This window comes from Bos indicus x Bos taurus, chromosome 5 (genome assembly GCF_003369695.1).
Source record: "Bos indicus x Bos taurus breed Angus x Brahman F1 hybrid chromosome 5, Bos_hybrid_MaternalHap_v2.0, whole genome shotgun sequence".
Classification (NCBI taxonomy): domain Eukaryota; kingdom Metazoa; phylum Chordata; class Mammalia; order Artiodactyla; family Bovidae; genus Bos; species Bos indicus x Bos taurus.
The window spans coordinates 48,118,395-48,133,688 of record NC_040080.1 but is presented as its reverse complement, the minus strand read 5'-3'; the positions used below and the strand labels follow the sequence as shown (position 1 = coordinate 48,133,688).

Genomic DNA, 15,294 nt, shown 5'->3' with positions numbered 1-15,294 from the left:
TGGAGAATGGATAAATCACAGGATCCTACTGTAAACCACAGGGAACTATATTCAATATCCTATGATAAACCATAACGGAAAAGAATATAAAAAAGAATGCATATATATTAATATATGCTCAGTTGCATCTGACTCTTTGCAAATCCAAGGTCTGTAGCCTGCCAGGCTCCTCTGTCCTGTAATTTTCCAGGCAAATATTGGAATGAGTTGCCATTTCCTACTTCAGTACACACACTCATACATACACACACACACATAATTGAATTACTTTGCTGTACAGCAGAAATTAACACAACATTCCAAATAACTATACTCCAATTAAAAAACAAACAAACAAACTGAAATCCTTTCCTAATGACTTTGCGTCTGTCTCTTAGGCACCCAGCATTGAGTTTACTGTGTATCCATTTAGTAAATATTTTCATAGGCCAGGCATCATGCCAGGTGGTAGGGATAACAAGAGTGATAAAAAACAGAAGCCTAGCTCTTTTGGACCCTACACTTGAGGGAAGGTAGACATTTACCTGCTCATCACACAAAGGCATGAAAGTTTACACTCAGTGGTGAGTTTACAGAAGAAACGTATGTGATCCTCCAAGAAGATATAACAAAGAAACCCCTATGAGATGATGAAAGCAGAGAAGGTTTCCTCAAGTACATAGAGGTTCAGCAAAATAATAGGGAATTAATTAGCAATGGGGAAAGAACAGACTCCTAATACGACAGACAGAAGAAATACTTGTGCAAAGGCCCCCAGCAGAAGGGAAGGAGCACAGTAGCCTGGAAAATTTAGCAGGTGAGCAGCGGTGCTAACAATACTAGAAGTTGGAAGGAGGCAGGAGCCAGAAACACAACTCAGTTAAGGAGTGCACTCTCCATCCTAAAAGCACTAGGAAACCATCAAAGGTTTTACACAGAGGACAGGGATGGTGTGTTGGGCTTTCCTGTGGGAAAGTTGATTTGTTACTGATGAAGAATAGATTCAGTAAAGGAGATGTAGGCAGATAAGAAGGGAAGATACTTGTCTGGGGGAAAATCTCACGTGCTTAGACTATGATAGTATCAGGGGAGACGGAGACAAGCTTGGACCTCAAATGGCCAGATATAGAGAGAGGGAAAGGGACACATTGAAGGCAGACTCTTAGTTCCGGATGAGCAGCTAAGTAGATGGTGGTGCTAGATGTGAGGAAGGCTCAGGTCGGGAGAGTGGGCAGATCATGATTTAGGTTTGTCAAGCAGAATTATGCATAAATTATTATGATCATTCTCATGAATTATGGAAAAATTACATTTTACAGAATGCCTCATACTCATTGTCCTTATTGGATTCTGACAACTTGCCTCATGGGATACAGGACTGTGGGTGATAGATGTTTAAGTGGTAGGGAAATGAAATGCAGGTGGGAGGGACTTTGTGTTGCAATCATCAGTAGAAGGCAGGGTCAAGGGCAGGACTCCGGAGACCATATCCTTCAGAATACATCACATGGCAATTTTCTTTTTCTTATTTTTTAAGCCATGCAGTCTTCAAATGGATAAAAATTCAGTGTGCAGGCTTCCCTAGTGGTCTAGTTGTTAAGAATCTGCCTCCCAATGTAGGGGACAGGGGTTTGATCTCCAGGCCGGGAAGATTCCACATGCCAAGGAGCAGCTAAGCCCTTGTGCCACAACTATGGAGCCCACACTTTAGAGCCCATGCTCCATAACAAGAGAAGCCACCGCAATGAGAAGCCCACGCACCCCGACAAAGAGTCGCTCCTGCTCGCTGCAACTGGAGAAAGCAACGAAACAATGAAGACCCAGTGTGGCCAAAAGAAAAAAAAGTGTGTAAAAATAATGGATACTTGGATTCATGTGGGCATGATGGAGTCAGAACTCCAGTCTTTCCCAATCTCACCTGCCTCCTTTCTTCCAGGACCCTAAGAAATTCTTGGGGTTCCCAAGGGTAGGTTACAGGCCACAGTGCCTTACCTTTCAACCTCCCAAAGGCCCGGAGATTTCCCTGTAGGCCATACAATTAAGAGCATTTTAATCCTACATTGCCATGGCTACAAAGGGGAATAAGGGACTATCAAGAACCTGCTGCATCTCAGGCACAGCTGGGCCTTCACGTGAGTTGTCTTATTTAATCCAGTATCTTTCTCTGTGTCTGGCAGTGTCCTACCCATTTGGCTCAGAGGTAAAGAATCTGCCCGTGATGTTGGAGACCAGGGTTTGATTCTTGGGTCAGGAAGATTCCTTGGATCAGGAAGTGAATGGCTACCCACTCCAGTATTCTTGCCTGGAGAATTCCATGAACAGAGGAGCCTGGCAGGGTTATATTAGTTCACGGGGTTGCAAAGAGTCAGACACAACTGATTGACTAACACTTTACTTTTCACTTTCATGGCTCAAACCCAAGTCAGACAGCTCTTTAGTGGCAAGATGGGATATGAAGTTGGGGTTTTTTCAACCACTCCGTGTTCTCTTAAAAAGCAGGGGGGTCCAGGCTTACACAGAGCACAGACTTGGAACCACACTAAGACAGAAGCAGCAGCCTTCTGTGCCAGACACAGCTCCTCCCCTCCCATAGCTCTTCCCCATGGAATTGGTGCTCAGACCCTGGGAGACAGAGTGGCTTGCTTTCACCTTAATTAGTGCAGCAATTTGCTAAATTTTGTTTTTCCCTTTTTAAGAGTGTTAATCAATTTTAGCTCAGAATAGATTGGAATGGCACACAAATTGCCACGACAATCCCCAAATGCTAAATTCTCAACATCTCGATCAACCCCAGAGCCTGAAATATGGGAAAATCAGAAACTCTGGCCGGCATCTGAGTGATCTATTTAAAATGTTATGGCTCTGAAATGAAAAGATAATGGCTTTATGAGGTTTAGAGCAAGCAATTTGCTAAAATCAGCCTCATGCCTACGTGTTTAGTCCTTCCCAAGGTGACTGGAGATGGAGCAGCCACAATTTCTGCAAAGTTACGTGTTCCACTAATAACAGCAATTTGTAAAATCCACTAGCAGCACAGGGTAACAAGCAATGCATCAGAAACACAGAAAAGAACAAGATGTGTTCCCAGCCCCGTCCCCCATTAAGAAGGTTCTAAACTAAAGCAGTAGTTGGACAAGTGAACAGAAAAGATCTTCCTCTCCCCTGAGGGAGTCACAGAAAGATCTCAGAAGAGGCGGCCATGGAGCTGAGTCTTGAAGGACGAGTGGAGTGGTGACAAAGTAGCTGGAAGGGCATGTCGGATAGAAGGAAAGGCTCAAACACAGGAAGGAGGGAAGAGAGCCCAGAGGTGGTTTCTTAAAGCTAAGTAATAAGTGAATTTGCAGGAACGGCCAGAGACGAGACTGGAAGAAGAGTCTAGAGCCAGTATATGAAGGGCGTTTTAATCAGACTGTGAAACTCAAGCTTGACACAGACCACGTGGTACCACAGCAGGATTTCAAGCAAGGTAATTATATGGCCAAATGATCTTCATTTGGTTGAAACCTTCTGGCCCAACATAATCCTTAATATTTATTCAGCCTAATGTTGTGGGGGTTATTTGGCCATGCCACATGGCATGAAGGATCTTAGTTCCTCAACAAGGAATCGAACCTGTGGCCCCTGCAGTGGAAGTGCAGAGTCTGAACCAATGGACTGCTAGGGAAGTCTCTATTCAGCATAGTCTTTTAAAGTGCACTCAGATATATTCTCTCATTTGAGCCATTACTCCTTGAGGTTGTTGTTATAATCACATTTCTACTCATGAAAAATCAGACCCAACAAAGGTATAACTTTGTGTCTTATGACCAGTAAATGACAATACACAAATTCAAACCCAGTCCCATCACACTCTGAGTTCAGTGGTGACCTGACCAGGTAATCGAATTCTCCAGATATCAGCCATCATGGGCCTCCTTTAGATACGGACCAGGCCAGAGGCCTCCAGTCTCCACAGAAACGCTTGGTGGTCAGAATTGCATAGACCAACATGTATCCTGTGCTAAAGAGGTGGTTAACACTTCAGATAATCAAATCAATTTCAAGTGGCAAAAACCCTCAGATACACCTGGACATTTCGAGTTGGGAGTTGAGATTTCTGCCTTTGCTTCTGTCTACTAAACCATAAACAAGAAAAGCATGACCCCCTTCCCGCCAGTACCTTGAGCTCATCAGCGTTGTAGAAGTCTACACGCACCGCAGGTACCATCCAGGTCTGGAAGAGTGTTGCCAGGATCTGCTCGGCGATGGAGTCGGCGATGAGGTGGAAATGGAGAGGATTCCGCCTGTGGGCAGTGAGAGGAGGAGTCAGGAGGGAGAACCAAGACCTTTGAATTCTAGCCACAAAACCCCATTCTTACCAACTGGTAATATTTGGGTTCCTCAGTGCTCAGTGGTAAAGAATCCTCCTGCAAAGCAGATGTGGGTTCGATCCCTGGGTTGGGAAGATCCCCTAGAGAACGGAATGGCTACCCACTCCAGTATTGTTGCCTGGGAAATCCCGTGGACAGAGGAGCCCAGAGGGCTACAGCCCACAGGGTTATAAAGAGTTGGACACGACCGAAGCGACTGAGCACACACACACAACCAATTTGTAACAGCAATGGGGAAGGTCAACCAGGCATTTTGCCTAACCAGTGCCTGCTCGGGAGGATGTCAGAGGTAACAAGGAGAGAGGATACCTAATCCAACCTCAAGATTTCAGAGATGTGGCAACTCCAAGGACTGGAGAGGGTAAAATCATTGGTGACACTCTGCTGCTGCTGCTAAGTCACTTCAGTCGTGTCCGACTCTGTGTGACCCCATAGATGGCAGCCCACCAGGCTCCCCGTCCCTGGGATTCTCCCGGCAAGAACACTGGAGTGGGTTGCCATTTCCTTCTCCAACGCATGAAAGTGAAAAGTGAAAGTGAAGTCACCCAGTCGTGTTCTACTCCCAGCGACCCCATGGACTGCAGCCTACCAGGCTCCTCTGTCCATGGGATTTTCCAGGGAGGAGTACTGGAGTGGGGTGCCATTGCCTTCTCCGTGGTGACACTCAATGCAAGCCAACCACCATACCTGCTATTATGGCATCTATATCTCCAAAAATCATAGCATGTGTACAATTTGGTCAATGCTTTATCTTTACCAGCTGGATGTACTGGCCTCAGTGAAGCACGTGGACAGAGGGTGAGGTCTTTAGACTGGCTGTATGGAGCTGGAAAGTACTTCTCTCATAGCACAGCACTAAATCCTGTCTCCTGCTTGTTCCCCCCACCATGTCCATTCCCATCCCCCAGGGAGCCACAATGGCATCACCTGGGGCTCCCATTACTGAGTATCAGCTCACCCTCATATGTAATATTTCTAAAGTCTTTAGCATTCCATCTCAGTTGGCCGGCTGTCATACTGAGCCAGCACCCAAAATACAAACCAGCAGCACACAAGGGCAAAGCTTCTGATTCAAATGTAAATAGGTCCAAAGCCCAGACCTAGCATCTATGGAGGGGGCTTTGAACATGTCACTTACACCTCCGTACTGCTTCTTCACTGTGCACAATGAAGAGTCCCCTTGGGGCTACTGGGTCAATTGGATGAGATAGGTAGTACAACACTCGCTGCATCTCAACAGCAAACAGAGGTGGGATAATAATAGACAGTGGAGATGCCTTCTTGAGGGACTGCCAGGAACAAAGCCGCAGTTGAACCCAGCAGAACTACTACCATAGACACCACAGCACTAGTAATAATAAGAGCATGCATTGTAATGAAGGGGCACCGCTGAGAAATCTAAAGATGGGAAGGACCTCACCCCTTGCCCCAATCTCAAGGAGCTCTTACTATTTGAAGAGATAGTTAAATATAGACATAATTAAATATAAACAGGAGGTGGAATGTGGTAACAGCTACAACAGAATACAAGGCTCCAGAAGACTAAAGAAAACAAAAGGTGAATCTGGACTGGGTCAGAAGGATTGTAAGCATTGGGGATGCTTTATCCTTGGCACAGGAAGCAAAGGAAGAGGGGACATGATCCAGGGAGAATAATAAGAGACTGAATGGAGCCCAGCAGGCGCTGAGAGTGTGTTGGGACAGGAAGGTTAGCAGGGACTCGGGGGTTGGAACAGAGAAGGGGAGAGATGCAGGTACATAGTAAGCAGTGCAATAAACAGTCTGTACTTCATCAGCTCAGCAGGGGGGGGGGGGTCACACGACCTGCCCCATAGCTCTCAACCCCTGTACAGTGGCTCCCCAGCACTGTTCTAAGTTCCAGACACATACACGTCTTTCAATTCTCCCTTCCCCCATGCACCCTTTCCACCTAGACCTTTGCATATGTGGTTTACTGGGTAGGAAATCCTCATGCATTTGCTTATTCTACACTTTCTGAACACCTGCTACCCACCAAGCGATGAGCAGGTTGCTGGGGACATGGTGGTAACCCACCGTCCTTGCTCTCACGTATTCCAGTCCTGTCCTCTCCTTCCTCCTCCTCCCTCCCTTTCACAGTCGCCATTCAGCGTCTGGTTCTCTCTCACCCAGCCTTCACTTCTGAGGTTGGCCATCGGGTGCTCCTGGAATCCCTCCCTGATGACCTGTGACGAGGTCAGGGGCCCTTCCTAACACACAGTCCTCTCAGCATCTGTACCATCCTTAGGCTGTAACTATCTGCTTACTTGTCTGCATCCCTCCTTGACTGTGAGCTTAAAAAGATGAAGGATAATGCCAATGATGTTGAAATGGAGAGTCCCAGGATGGAGCTCCATGCCTCGGATGCAGTAAGAGTTCGATTAAAAAAAAATGAATGTGAAATGAAAACCTGACTTCGCGTCTGGAGAAGAGCAACAAAGAACGAAGAAGTCAAATCTTGAGGGATTTCAGAGGAGATCACGGATATGAGGAAAGTAGCAGGGAAGAGGAATACAACGGGGTTTCCTGGGTTGGTGGTGATGCCTCTAGGACACGGGATACGGGAAGAAAGGCACACTGGAGGAAGATGATGGGTTTGGTATTGGATATAGCAAGTTGAAGGTGAGGGAAGCAAAGCCAAGTGGAGCTGGGAGGATGAGCCTAGACCTGAAGAAAGTTATTATCCAAGGTCAATCTGTCAAACAGATAATAGGTGCTCAAGGGTGCTGAGCTGAATCAATGACAAAGAAGCCATCAGCACCACTGAACTTCTCCACGGTACCCACTGCCTGGACACTGCAAACTCTCTGATTAAGCCACGTATGCTCAGAAGCAAGTGGCATGCCTGCCCTACAGCCTTCCTGGAAGCTCTATAAGAAGCTTCCCTATAAAAACTGCCAGCGGCCATTGCTTCCTGAGGTCCTAAGTGATGACCAGAGGCGTGGGGGAGTGATGGTGTGTTTGTTCACTGGCCAGTGACTTAACCTGGATGCTAAGCCAGTGGTAACTTGTCACTCCTGGGAAGACAGAGGGTCCCTTTAGCCCTCAGTATTGTCACAACCACCTCCCTCTCCCACGGGAACCACAAAGGAATCTTACGTATGAAGAACGGATAAATGTAAACTGTATAATTGTCAACTTGCATTTTTATCCACGGTGGAGGGATGGCATAATTTTAGACATGGGGATAACAATACCAAACAAACCAAGGTACACATATTTGCTCCCACACATTACATTTTCTACACATCTATATCTTTACCTGTGCTGTTCCTTCCCCACAGAATTCTTCCCAATGCCTGTGATTTCCTGTTCATCCCTTCCAACTGTCTGTCAGTCATCTCCTCCTCTGTGAGTGGATCCTTATCCTTCCCTTTTCCTCGTAACTGGGTGCCTCCAATGAAAAGCTAATTGAGCACTCACAGCAAAGCACTGTGAGATCAAATTCAAACACCTGTATTCAAGGCACTATGGTACTGACACAAAAACAGAAATATAGACCAATGGAACAAGATAGAAAGCCCAGAAATAAACCCATGCACCTACGGGTACCTTATTTTTGACAAAGGAGGCAAGAATATACAATGGGGCAAAGACACCTCTTCAATAAATGGTGCTGGGAAAACTGGACAGCTACATGTAAAAGAATGAAATTAGAACACTTCCTAACACCATACACAAAGATAAACTCAAAATGGATTAAAGACCTAAATGTAAGACCAGAAACTATAAAACTCTTAGAGGAAAACATGGACAGAACAAACAATGACATAAATCAAAGCAAGATCCTCTATGACCCACCTCCTAGAGTAATGAAAATAAAAACAAAAATAAACAAGTGGGACCTGATTAAACTTAAAAGCTTTTGCACATCAAAGGAAACTATAAGCAAGGTGAAAAGACAACCCTCAGAATGGGAGAAAATAATAGCAGATGAAACAACAGAGGATTAATTTCCAAAATATACAAGCAGCTCATACAACTCAATACCTGAAAAACAACCTAATCAAAAAATGGGAAAAAGCCCTAAACAGACATTTCTCCAAAGAAGACATACTGATGACTAACAAACATATGAAAAGATGCTCAACATTGCTCATTATTAGAGAAATGCAAATCAAAAAACTGCAATGAGATATCACCTCACACTGATCAGAATGGCCATCATCAAAAAGTCTGTAAACAATAAACGCTGGAGAGGGTGTGGAGAAAAGGAAATGCTCTTGCACTGTTAGTGGGAATGTAAATTGATACAGCCACTATGGAAAACGGCATGGAGATTCCTTAAAAAACTAGGAATAAAACCACCATATGACCCAGAAATCCCACTCCTAGGCATATACCCTGAGGAAATAAAAATTGAAAAAGAGTTCATTGCAGCACTATTTATGATAGCTAGAACATGGAAGCAACCCAGATGTCCATCGACAGACGAACGGATAAAGTTGTGGTACATATACACAATGGAATATTCCTCATCCTTAAAAAGGAGTGCATATGAGTCAGTTCTAATGAAGTGGATGAACCTAGAACCTATTATACAGAGTGAAGTAAGTCAGAAAGAGAAAGATAAATATTGTATTCTAATGTATATATACAGAATCTAGAAAAATGGTACTAAAGAATTTATTTACAGGGCAGCAGTGGAGAAACAGACATAGAGACATGAGGACTTATGGACATGGGGAGAAGGGAGGAGAGTGTGAGATGTATGGAAAGAGTAACATGGAAACTTACATTACCATATGTAAAATAGATAGCCAATGGGAATTTGCTGTATGGCTCAGGAAACTCAAACAGGGGCTCTGTATCAACCTAGAGGGGTGGGGTGGGGAGAGAGATGGGAGGAGGTTTCAAAAGGGAGGGGATATATGTATACTTATGGCTGATTCATGCAGAGGTTTGACAAAAAACAACAAATTCTGAAAAGCAATTATCCTTCAATAAAACAAACAAACAAACAAAAAATTCAAACACCTGGCTCCTTCCCTCCACCATGAAGCCTCCAAGGACAGCAGCCATCTTTTCATTTCCACCCCCAGTGCTGGGCAGAGAGGCTGGCAAGTAACGTGTGCTCAAGAAACACTCATACAACAGGAAAAGCAAGCCAGTGCTCTCTCCTTCCCCATCACTGTTCACATTCCCCATAAGAAGCAGAAGCAGCTGAAGACATGCTTACATCAGTGGTTCAGGGCTGGCGTTTTGCTCCAGAACATTTGGGTTGGAACCCTGGCTGCATTAATGACTAAGTGAATGCAAGCATGTGATTTCATCTCTCTAGGCCTCAATTTCATTTCAAATCAGGAACAATAATGGTAAGTAAGCAGTAGTATCAATATATTGGCTAATTGTGACATGTGATATATATAAAGTGCTTAGCAAATTGCCTGGCACGTGGGTAATATTTCGATATATGTTAATAATTGGTATGGTCTGAATGTTCATTGACTCCCACCCCAAATTCATTATGTTGAACCCTAACCCCTCGGGTGAGAGTACCAGGAGGTGGGGCCTTTGGGAGGTGAATAGGTCCCTGGGCAGAGTCCTCCTGAAAGGGGTTAGTGCCCTTACAAAAGAGGCTCCTTGGCTTTTTTTAACACAAGACAACACAGAAGGAAGTCTGCAGTCTGTGATCAGGAAGCTGGCCCCCGCCAGAGCCAGGCCATGCTGGTGTCATGATCTTGGACTTCCTAGCCTCCAGAACTGAGAGGAAAAAATAAATTCCTGTTGTTTATGAGCCACCTGGCCTGCTATTTTGTTACAGCTGCCTGAATGGACCAGAACTGTTATCAACATGAACTTATGAAACCGTTATTTTCTCTACTGCTTTTACATCACTTTTCAAATAAAGTATTTTCAATTAGTTCTTCCACTCATAGACCAAAAAATGCATTGAATGGATAAACATCCAACAAAGAGCTATCAAGCATCAAGTAAGGCAGAATAGGGATTTAGGTGATGAATGAGCTCAGAGTCCTCTTTTCAGGCAGCAATCAATGTAGCAGAGACAGAGAAAGAATACAAATAACCACATAAATGTTAGTACATAAGGGCTCTGTAACACTGGGCTGCACACACAGCTGCAAGTTTGGGAACAGCAGGCCCTCCCTGCTGCCCTGCAGCCATGTGAAGACACTGACCTGAATGGTGAGTAAAGGGATTCCTGGAGTTGGACAGTGAACAGCCTGCACGACCGTACAGAACAGCTACACAAGGACAAACGCACACGTTCACGGAGAATAAGAACGAGAGACGGCTCCTCAGCAGTGGCAAATCTAGAAGTTTCCACGGATAATGTGGCAAGTAAACCGGACATTTGGATGAGAAAAGATGAAGGAGAGGGAAATGTATCCTGCAGTATGTAACAGAATTAGGAAAAGAACACAGGTGGAGAAGTTCATAGTATGTCTGTGAAAGAACCACAGTCTTATTAGAGCAGATCATACAATGTTTATTGAACGTCCACTGTATGTCAGGAATGGGGAGGAAAGAAAAGGAGAGAGAGAGTATTAACAACAGGATGGGCCAGCGTGTGTGAATTCCTAAAAACAGAATTCGATTCTCCAAGTGAAAGACAGCCAGATAAGGTTTATAGGGCTTGGCAGGCAGCAGACCGAAGCTGTAATTCAGAAGGTTAATCTGGTTACCAAGCAGAAGATGGACAGTGTGGGTAAGAAGAACAGGCTCTCAGAGGATGATGGTGCCAGCATTTCTATGGGACTTTCTCCCTCTTCTGCATTCTTCCTCAGGAATAAACCAAAGTCTCCTTCAGGAATACACTGAAATCTCACCTCCACAAAGAGGCCCGCCATGACCACTCCATCCAAAGCCCCTCTCCCTACCCATCATGCCTCACCCCACTGCCATGACTGGTTTCTTTCCAGCAGTGACTAGCAGGGCTGGAAATCTTCCTATACATCTACAGATCTATGCCCACCCTCCAGTAGAACACAAGCTGTCTAAGGTAGAGACTGTCTTATTTCACAAAGCACCTACTCTCTTGTCTACTTTCTCCACAACCCTGGTGCCTAGAAAGTGTCTGTCCGTGAGTCAGGTCAGGGCTTAGCCACACCTTCCCATAGGCTGTGTTGACGCTGGAGTGGTGTCCACAGCTGCCTGCATGGTACCACACCTCCTGCTTCCAGCCTCTGGCTCTCAGTTCAGACACCACAGCTCCGAGGAAGACATTCCATGGTGTCAAGATGCCCTTTCTCAGAGCCTCCCACTGAATTCAGGGCTCAAAACTTACACTTTTGCAATTGTTCCCTATTAGATGGAGTCTTGGCACTGGGAACTACATTTTGTAAATAATCTTTCACCCAGCTATCTCAAGAAAGAGGAGCCGAAGGAGACATGATTAAATGCAGTATCATATCCTGGATGGGATTCTGGAACAGAAAAAAGAACTTAGGCAAAAATTAAGGAAATCTGAAACAAAGGACAGGACTTTATAATAATATATCAACGAGTAATGAGTTTTATGTGCTCAGTCATGTCCGACTCTTTGTGACCCCATGGTCTATAGCCTTCCAGGCTCCTTCGTCTATGGGATTTTCCCAGGCAAGAATACTGGAGTAGGTTGCCGTTTCCTTCTCCAGGACATCTTCTCCACCCAGAGATCGGGCCTGGGTCTCCTGCATTGCAGACAGATTCTTTACCATTTGAGCCACCAGGGAAAGGAAACTAAGTCTGTAAGTTAGCACTAATACAACTACCCAACCAGCATCGGTGGTCTGGATGCCTACCATTTATTATTGTATAAGAAAGATACAATTGTTGCTGTTGTTCAGTTGCTAAGTCATGTCTAACTCTTTTTAGGACCCATGGACTGTAGCCCACCAGGTTTCCCTGTCCAAGGAATTTTCCAGACAAGAATACTGGAGTGAGTTGCCACTTCCTTCTCCAGGGGATCTTCCCAACCCAACGATCAAACTTGTGTCTCCTGCCTTGCAGGCAGATTATTTACCTGCTGAGCCACTAGGGACTGGTTCATTAATTACAACAAATATACCATGAGATGTCATGAGAGGGGAAATGGGCTGTAGGGTTTTGGAAAATCTGTGCTATTCCTTTCGTAATTTCTTTGTAAATCGAAAACTGTTCTATGAAATAAATTTTATTAAAAATAATCTTTTCCTCAGATTTTTAAAACAATTCCTTATAGATATACTCATCCAGTAATAGTCTATCAAAAAAAAAAAAAAAAAAAAGAATAAAAGGACAAATGAATAATTACCAAAGAGATCCAAATTCCCTCAGAGTGGACACAATTACTTGCAAGTCTGGCGTAGAGGCCCTTAGAAGACAATGTGAGAGCGTTATCTTTTAATTTGGGATTAGGTGATGGTTTCTGACATAAGACATCTAAAGCTCAAAAGAAAAAGAAAAATACAAAAGATTAAAAACTTTTGTACTTCAAAAAGCACCATCAAGAAAGTGAAAAAGAGGGCCACCAAATGAGAGAAAATATCTGCAAGGCATAGATATGCCTGGTAAGGGACTTGTAACCATAGTATAAAAATATTTTACAGCTCAATACAAACACAAGTAAGCAGATTAGAAATGGAGCGAAGGATCTGAACAGTCATTTCTCAGAGAAGACATACAAAAGGCCAATAAGCAGAGGAAAAGATGCTCAACATCACTAGTCAGTAGGGAAATGCAAATCAGAACTGGGATACCACTCTGAAACCCACTAAAACGACTAAGGTAAAAATAACAGCCAATAACAAGTGTCATTAAGGATGTAGAGATACTGGAACCCTCAGCTGCTACTTGTGGGATTATACAATCAATGACTGTAGCTGCTCTGCAACACAGTTTGGCGGCTTTTCAAAACATGAAGCATAAAGTTACCATTGCTGACTTCCCCAGAAATCCCACTCCTAGCTATTGGGTTGGCCAAAAAGTTTACTGGGATTTTTCTGTAACATGTTTTGGAAACACCTGAACTATCTGTGGCCAATCCGATATCAACAAATAATATATGAAAATATGTTCCCTCAAGAACTTTAACACAAACATCCACCCTGGCATTATTTATAACAGTCAAGAAGTGGAAACAACCCAAATGGTCACCAAGTGATGAATAAACAAAATGAAGTAAATCCATACAATGGAACATTATTAGGCAAAGAAGAGGAACGAAGGACTGGCAGATGCTACAACGTGGATGAACCTTGAAAAGATTATACTACATAGGAGACACCAGTTACAAGAAGACAAAACAGCATATGGTCCCATTGATAGCAAATGTTCAGAATGAACAGTCCACATAAACAGAAAGATTAGTGGTTGCCAGGGGATGGAGGGAGAGGGAGTGGGGAGTGATTGTTCATGCGGACGGGTGTTTCTTTATGAGATGCTGAAAATGGGCCATTGATAATATTAGATGGTGGGGATAGTTGCACAATTCTGAATGTTCCAAAAACCACTGAACTGTCCACTTTTAAAGAGTGAATTTCATAGTATGTGAATTACATCCCAATGCTTCTCCACTGGCCTGAGATGGAGAGTGACAGTCTAACCTATGGGTCTGGGAGCGGGAATGAGGTCTGGTCTACTCAGCTGTCTTAGAAGCTGTGTTGTACAAGAAAAGATCTGCCTAGGTAGGAAAAGCCAGCAATTGTCCAGGTTGGCTCAGACTATAAGTAACCCCAACTCATGAGGACAAAAAAGTGCCCTCAATTCAAAGAACATTCCACAATTCAGGACAAACAGCAACACTGGTGATAATTTCATTCCCAATGTGTAATCCCCAAGGCTGATTTTGCATTTGGTTCCTAACTCAGGCTGGTAAAATCGTTTTAATGCTAGAGGCCTGCAAATCCCCAAACCAGCCAAAGGCCGTGAGCCTCCATCCTATTCTCTGTTGTTTGGAGGGAGATTAGCAAGAGTTGGACAGATGTTAAGGACATATTTATACCAAAATGAGTTTCATCAACTGAAGATAATAAGAACTCATTCAGAAGAATCACAAAAGGAATGATTTTCTTAATATATGATTCAGTGTCTATAAAACAACTAAAATAGCCTTTAATATCAGTCCACCAGTTACATATGCATTCTAGGAGCAATGCTTTAAGCCCATGGGAAAAGGCTTCTACTTGAATGGGCCAGCTTGAGTACACGTCTTCAAATACAATGGGTCCCACATAGCTTGATTGGGGTCGAGCAACCCAGACATTAGGTCTCTTCTAATTCAGACCAGATCACGCTTTCCTAACAAAGAAGGAAGCAAGTGCATGCTTCATCTTCAGCAGAGCCTGCAGATTTTGCTCATAATGAGCAATGCTCCCGCTGCCTCTGGTTTCCTTAACTGCTCCCCTGTTCAGGCTGGGATGCAATAAATATGGTAATACAAAGAGGCAAAGATGATTAAACCCCAGTTTTCTCCCTGCCTTTCCTTTCTTATTTCTGTCAGGAATGTGTCACAGTCCCTATAAGGCAACCCAAGGTCTGTTTTTTATTAAAATATACAAGGACAGCTGAGTTGAATAATCCTTAATTATTAAGTTTACAATGGAATTGCAATTTTAGAAAAAGAAAGAGCCTGTGACAGCAACTCGAATGCTCAGTGAATCTGTTACACTGAGAGATTTAATGGAACTCACTGCAGAAAAGCACAGAAGCCCAAATGAGGGTTTTTTGGTGTGAGCTCTTGGTGTGGGGGAGGACAAGTGGCCTTGATAATGTGGAGAGAATCGAGGACATCTCAGTATCATGTCAGAAGAGCTCTCCAGCGGAGAAGAACAGAGCAAATCAAAGACCTCATAGTGTAGTAAAAGTAGCATGGACTCCAAGGTTGGCCAGAGCCAAGGGTAGAACCTCAGGAGCATCACTTATTTACCTGTGACCTTGAACACAGGATTTAACCTCTGGGCCTCAGTTTCCTCATCCATTTGTGGGTATGCACTTGTACATGGCT

At 44.0% G+C, this 15,294-nt stretch overlaps 1 protein-coding gene across 3 annotated transcripts in view; it reads right to left on the bottom strand.

Annotated features, from left to right (window-relative positions):
• LARGE1 (LARGE xylosyl- and glucuronyltransferase 1) overlaps positions 1-15,294 on the bottom strand; it is a 609,285-nt gene that overhangs the window by 291,301 nt on the left and 302,690 nt on the right. For all 3 annotated transcript variants that reach the window (XM_027541848.1, XM_027541849.1, XM_027541850.1), the window contains exon 5: positions 4,139-4,262. In XM_027541848.1, coding sequence (XP_027397649.1) covers positions 4,139-4,262 — 124 coding nt within the window. The remainder of the gene's footprint in view (positions 1-4,138; positions 4,263-15,294) is intronic.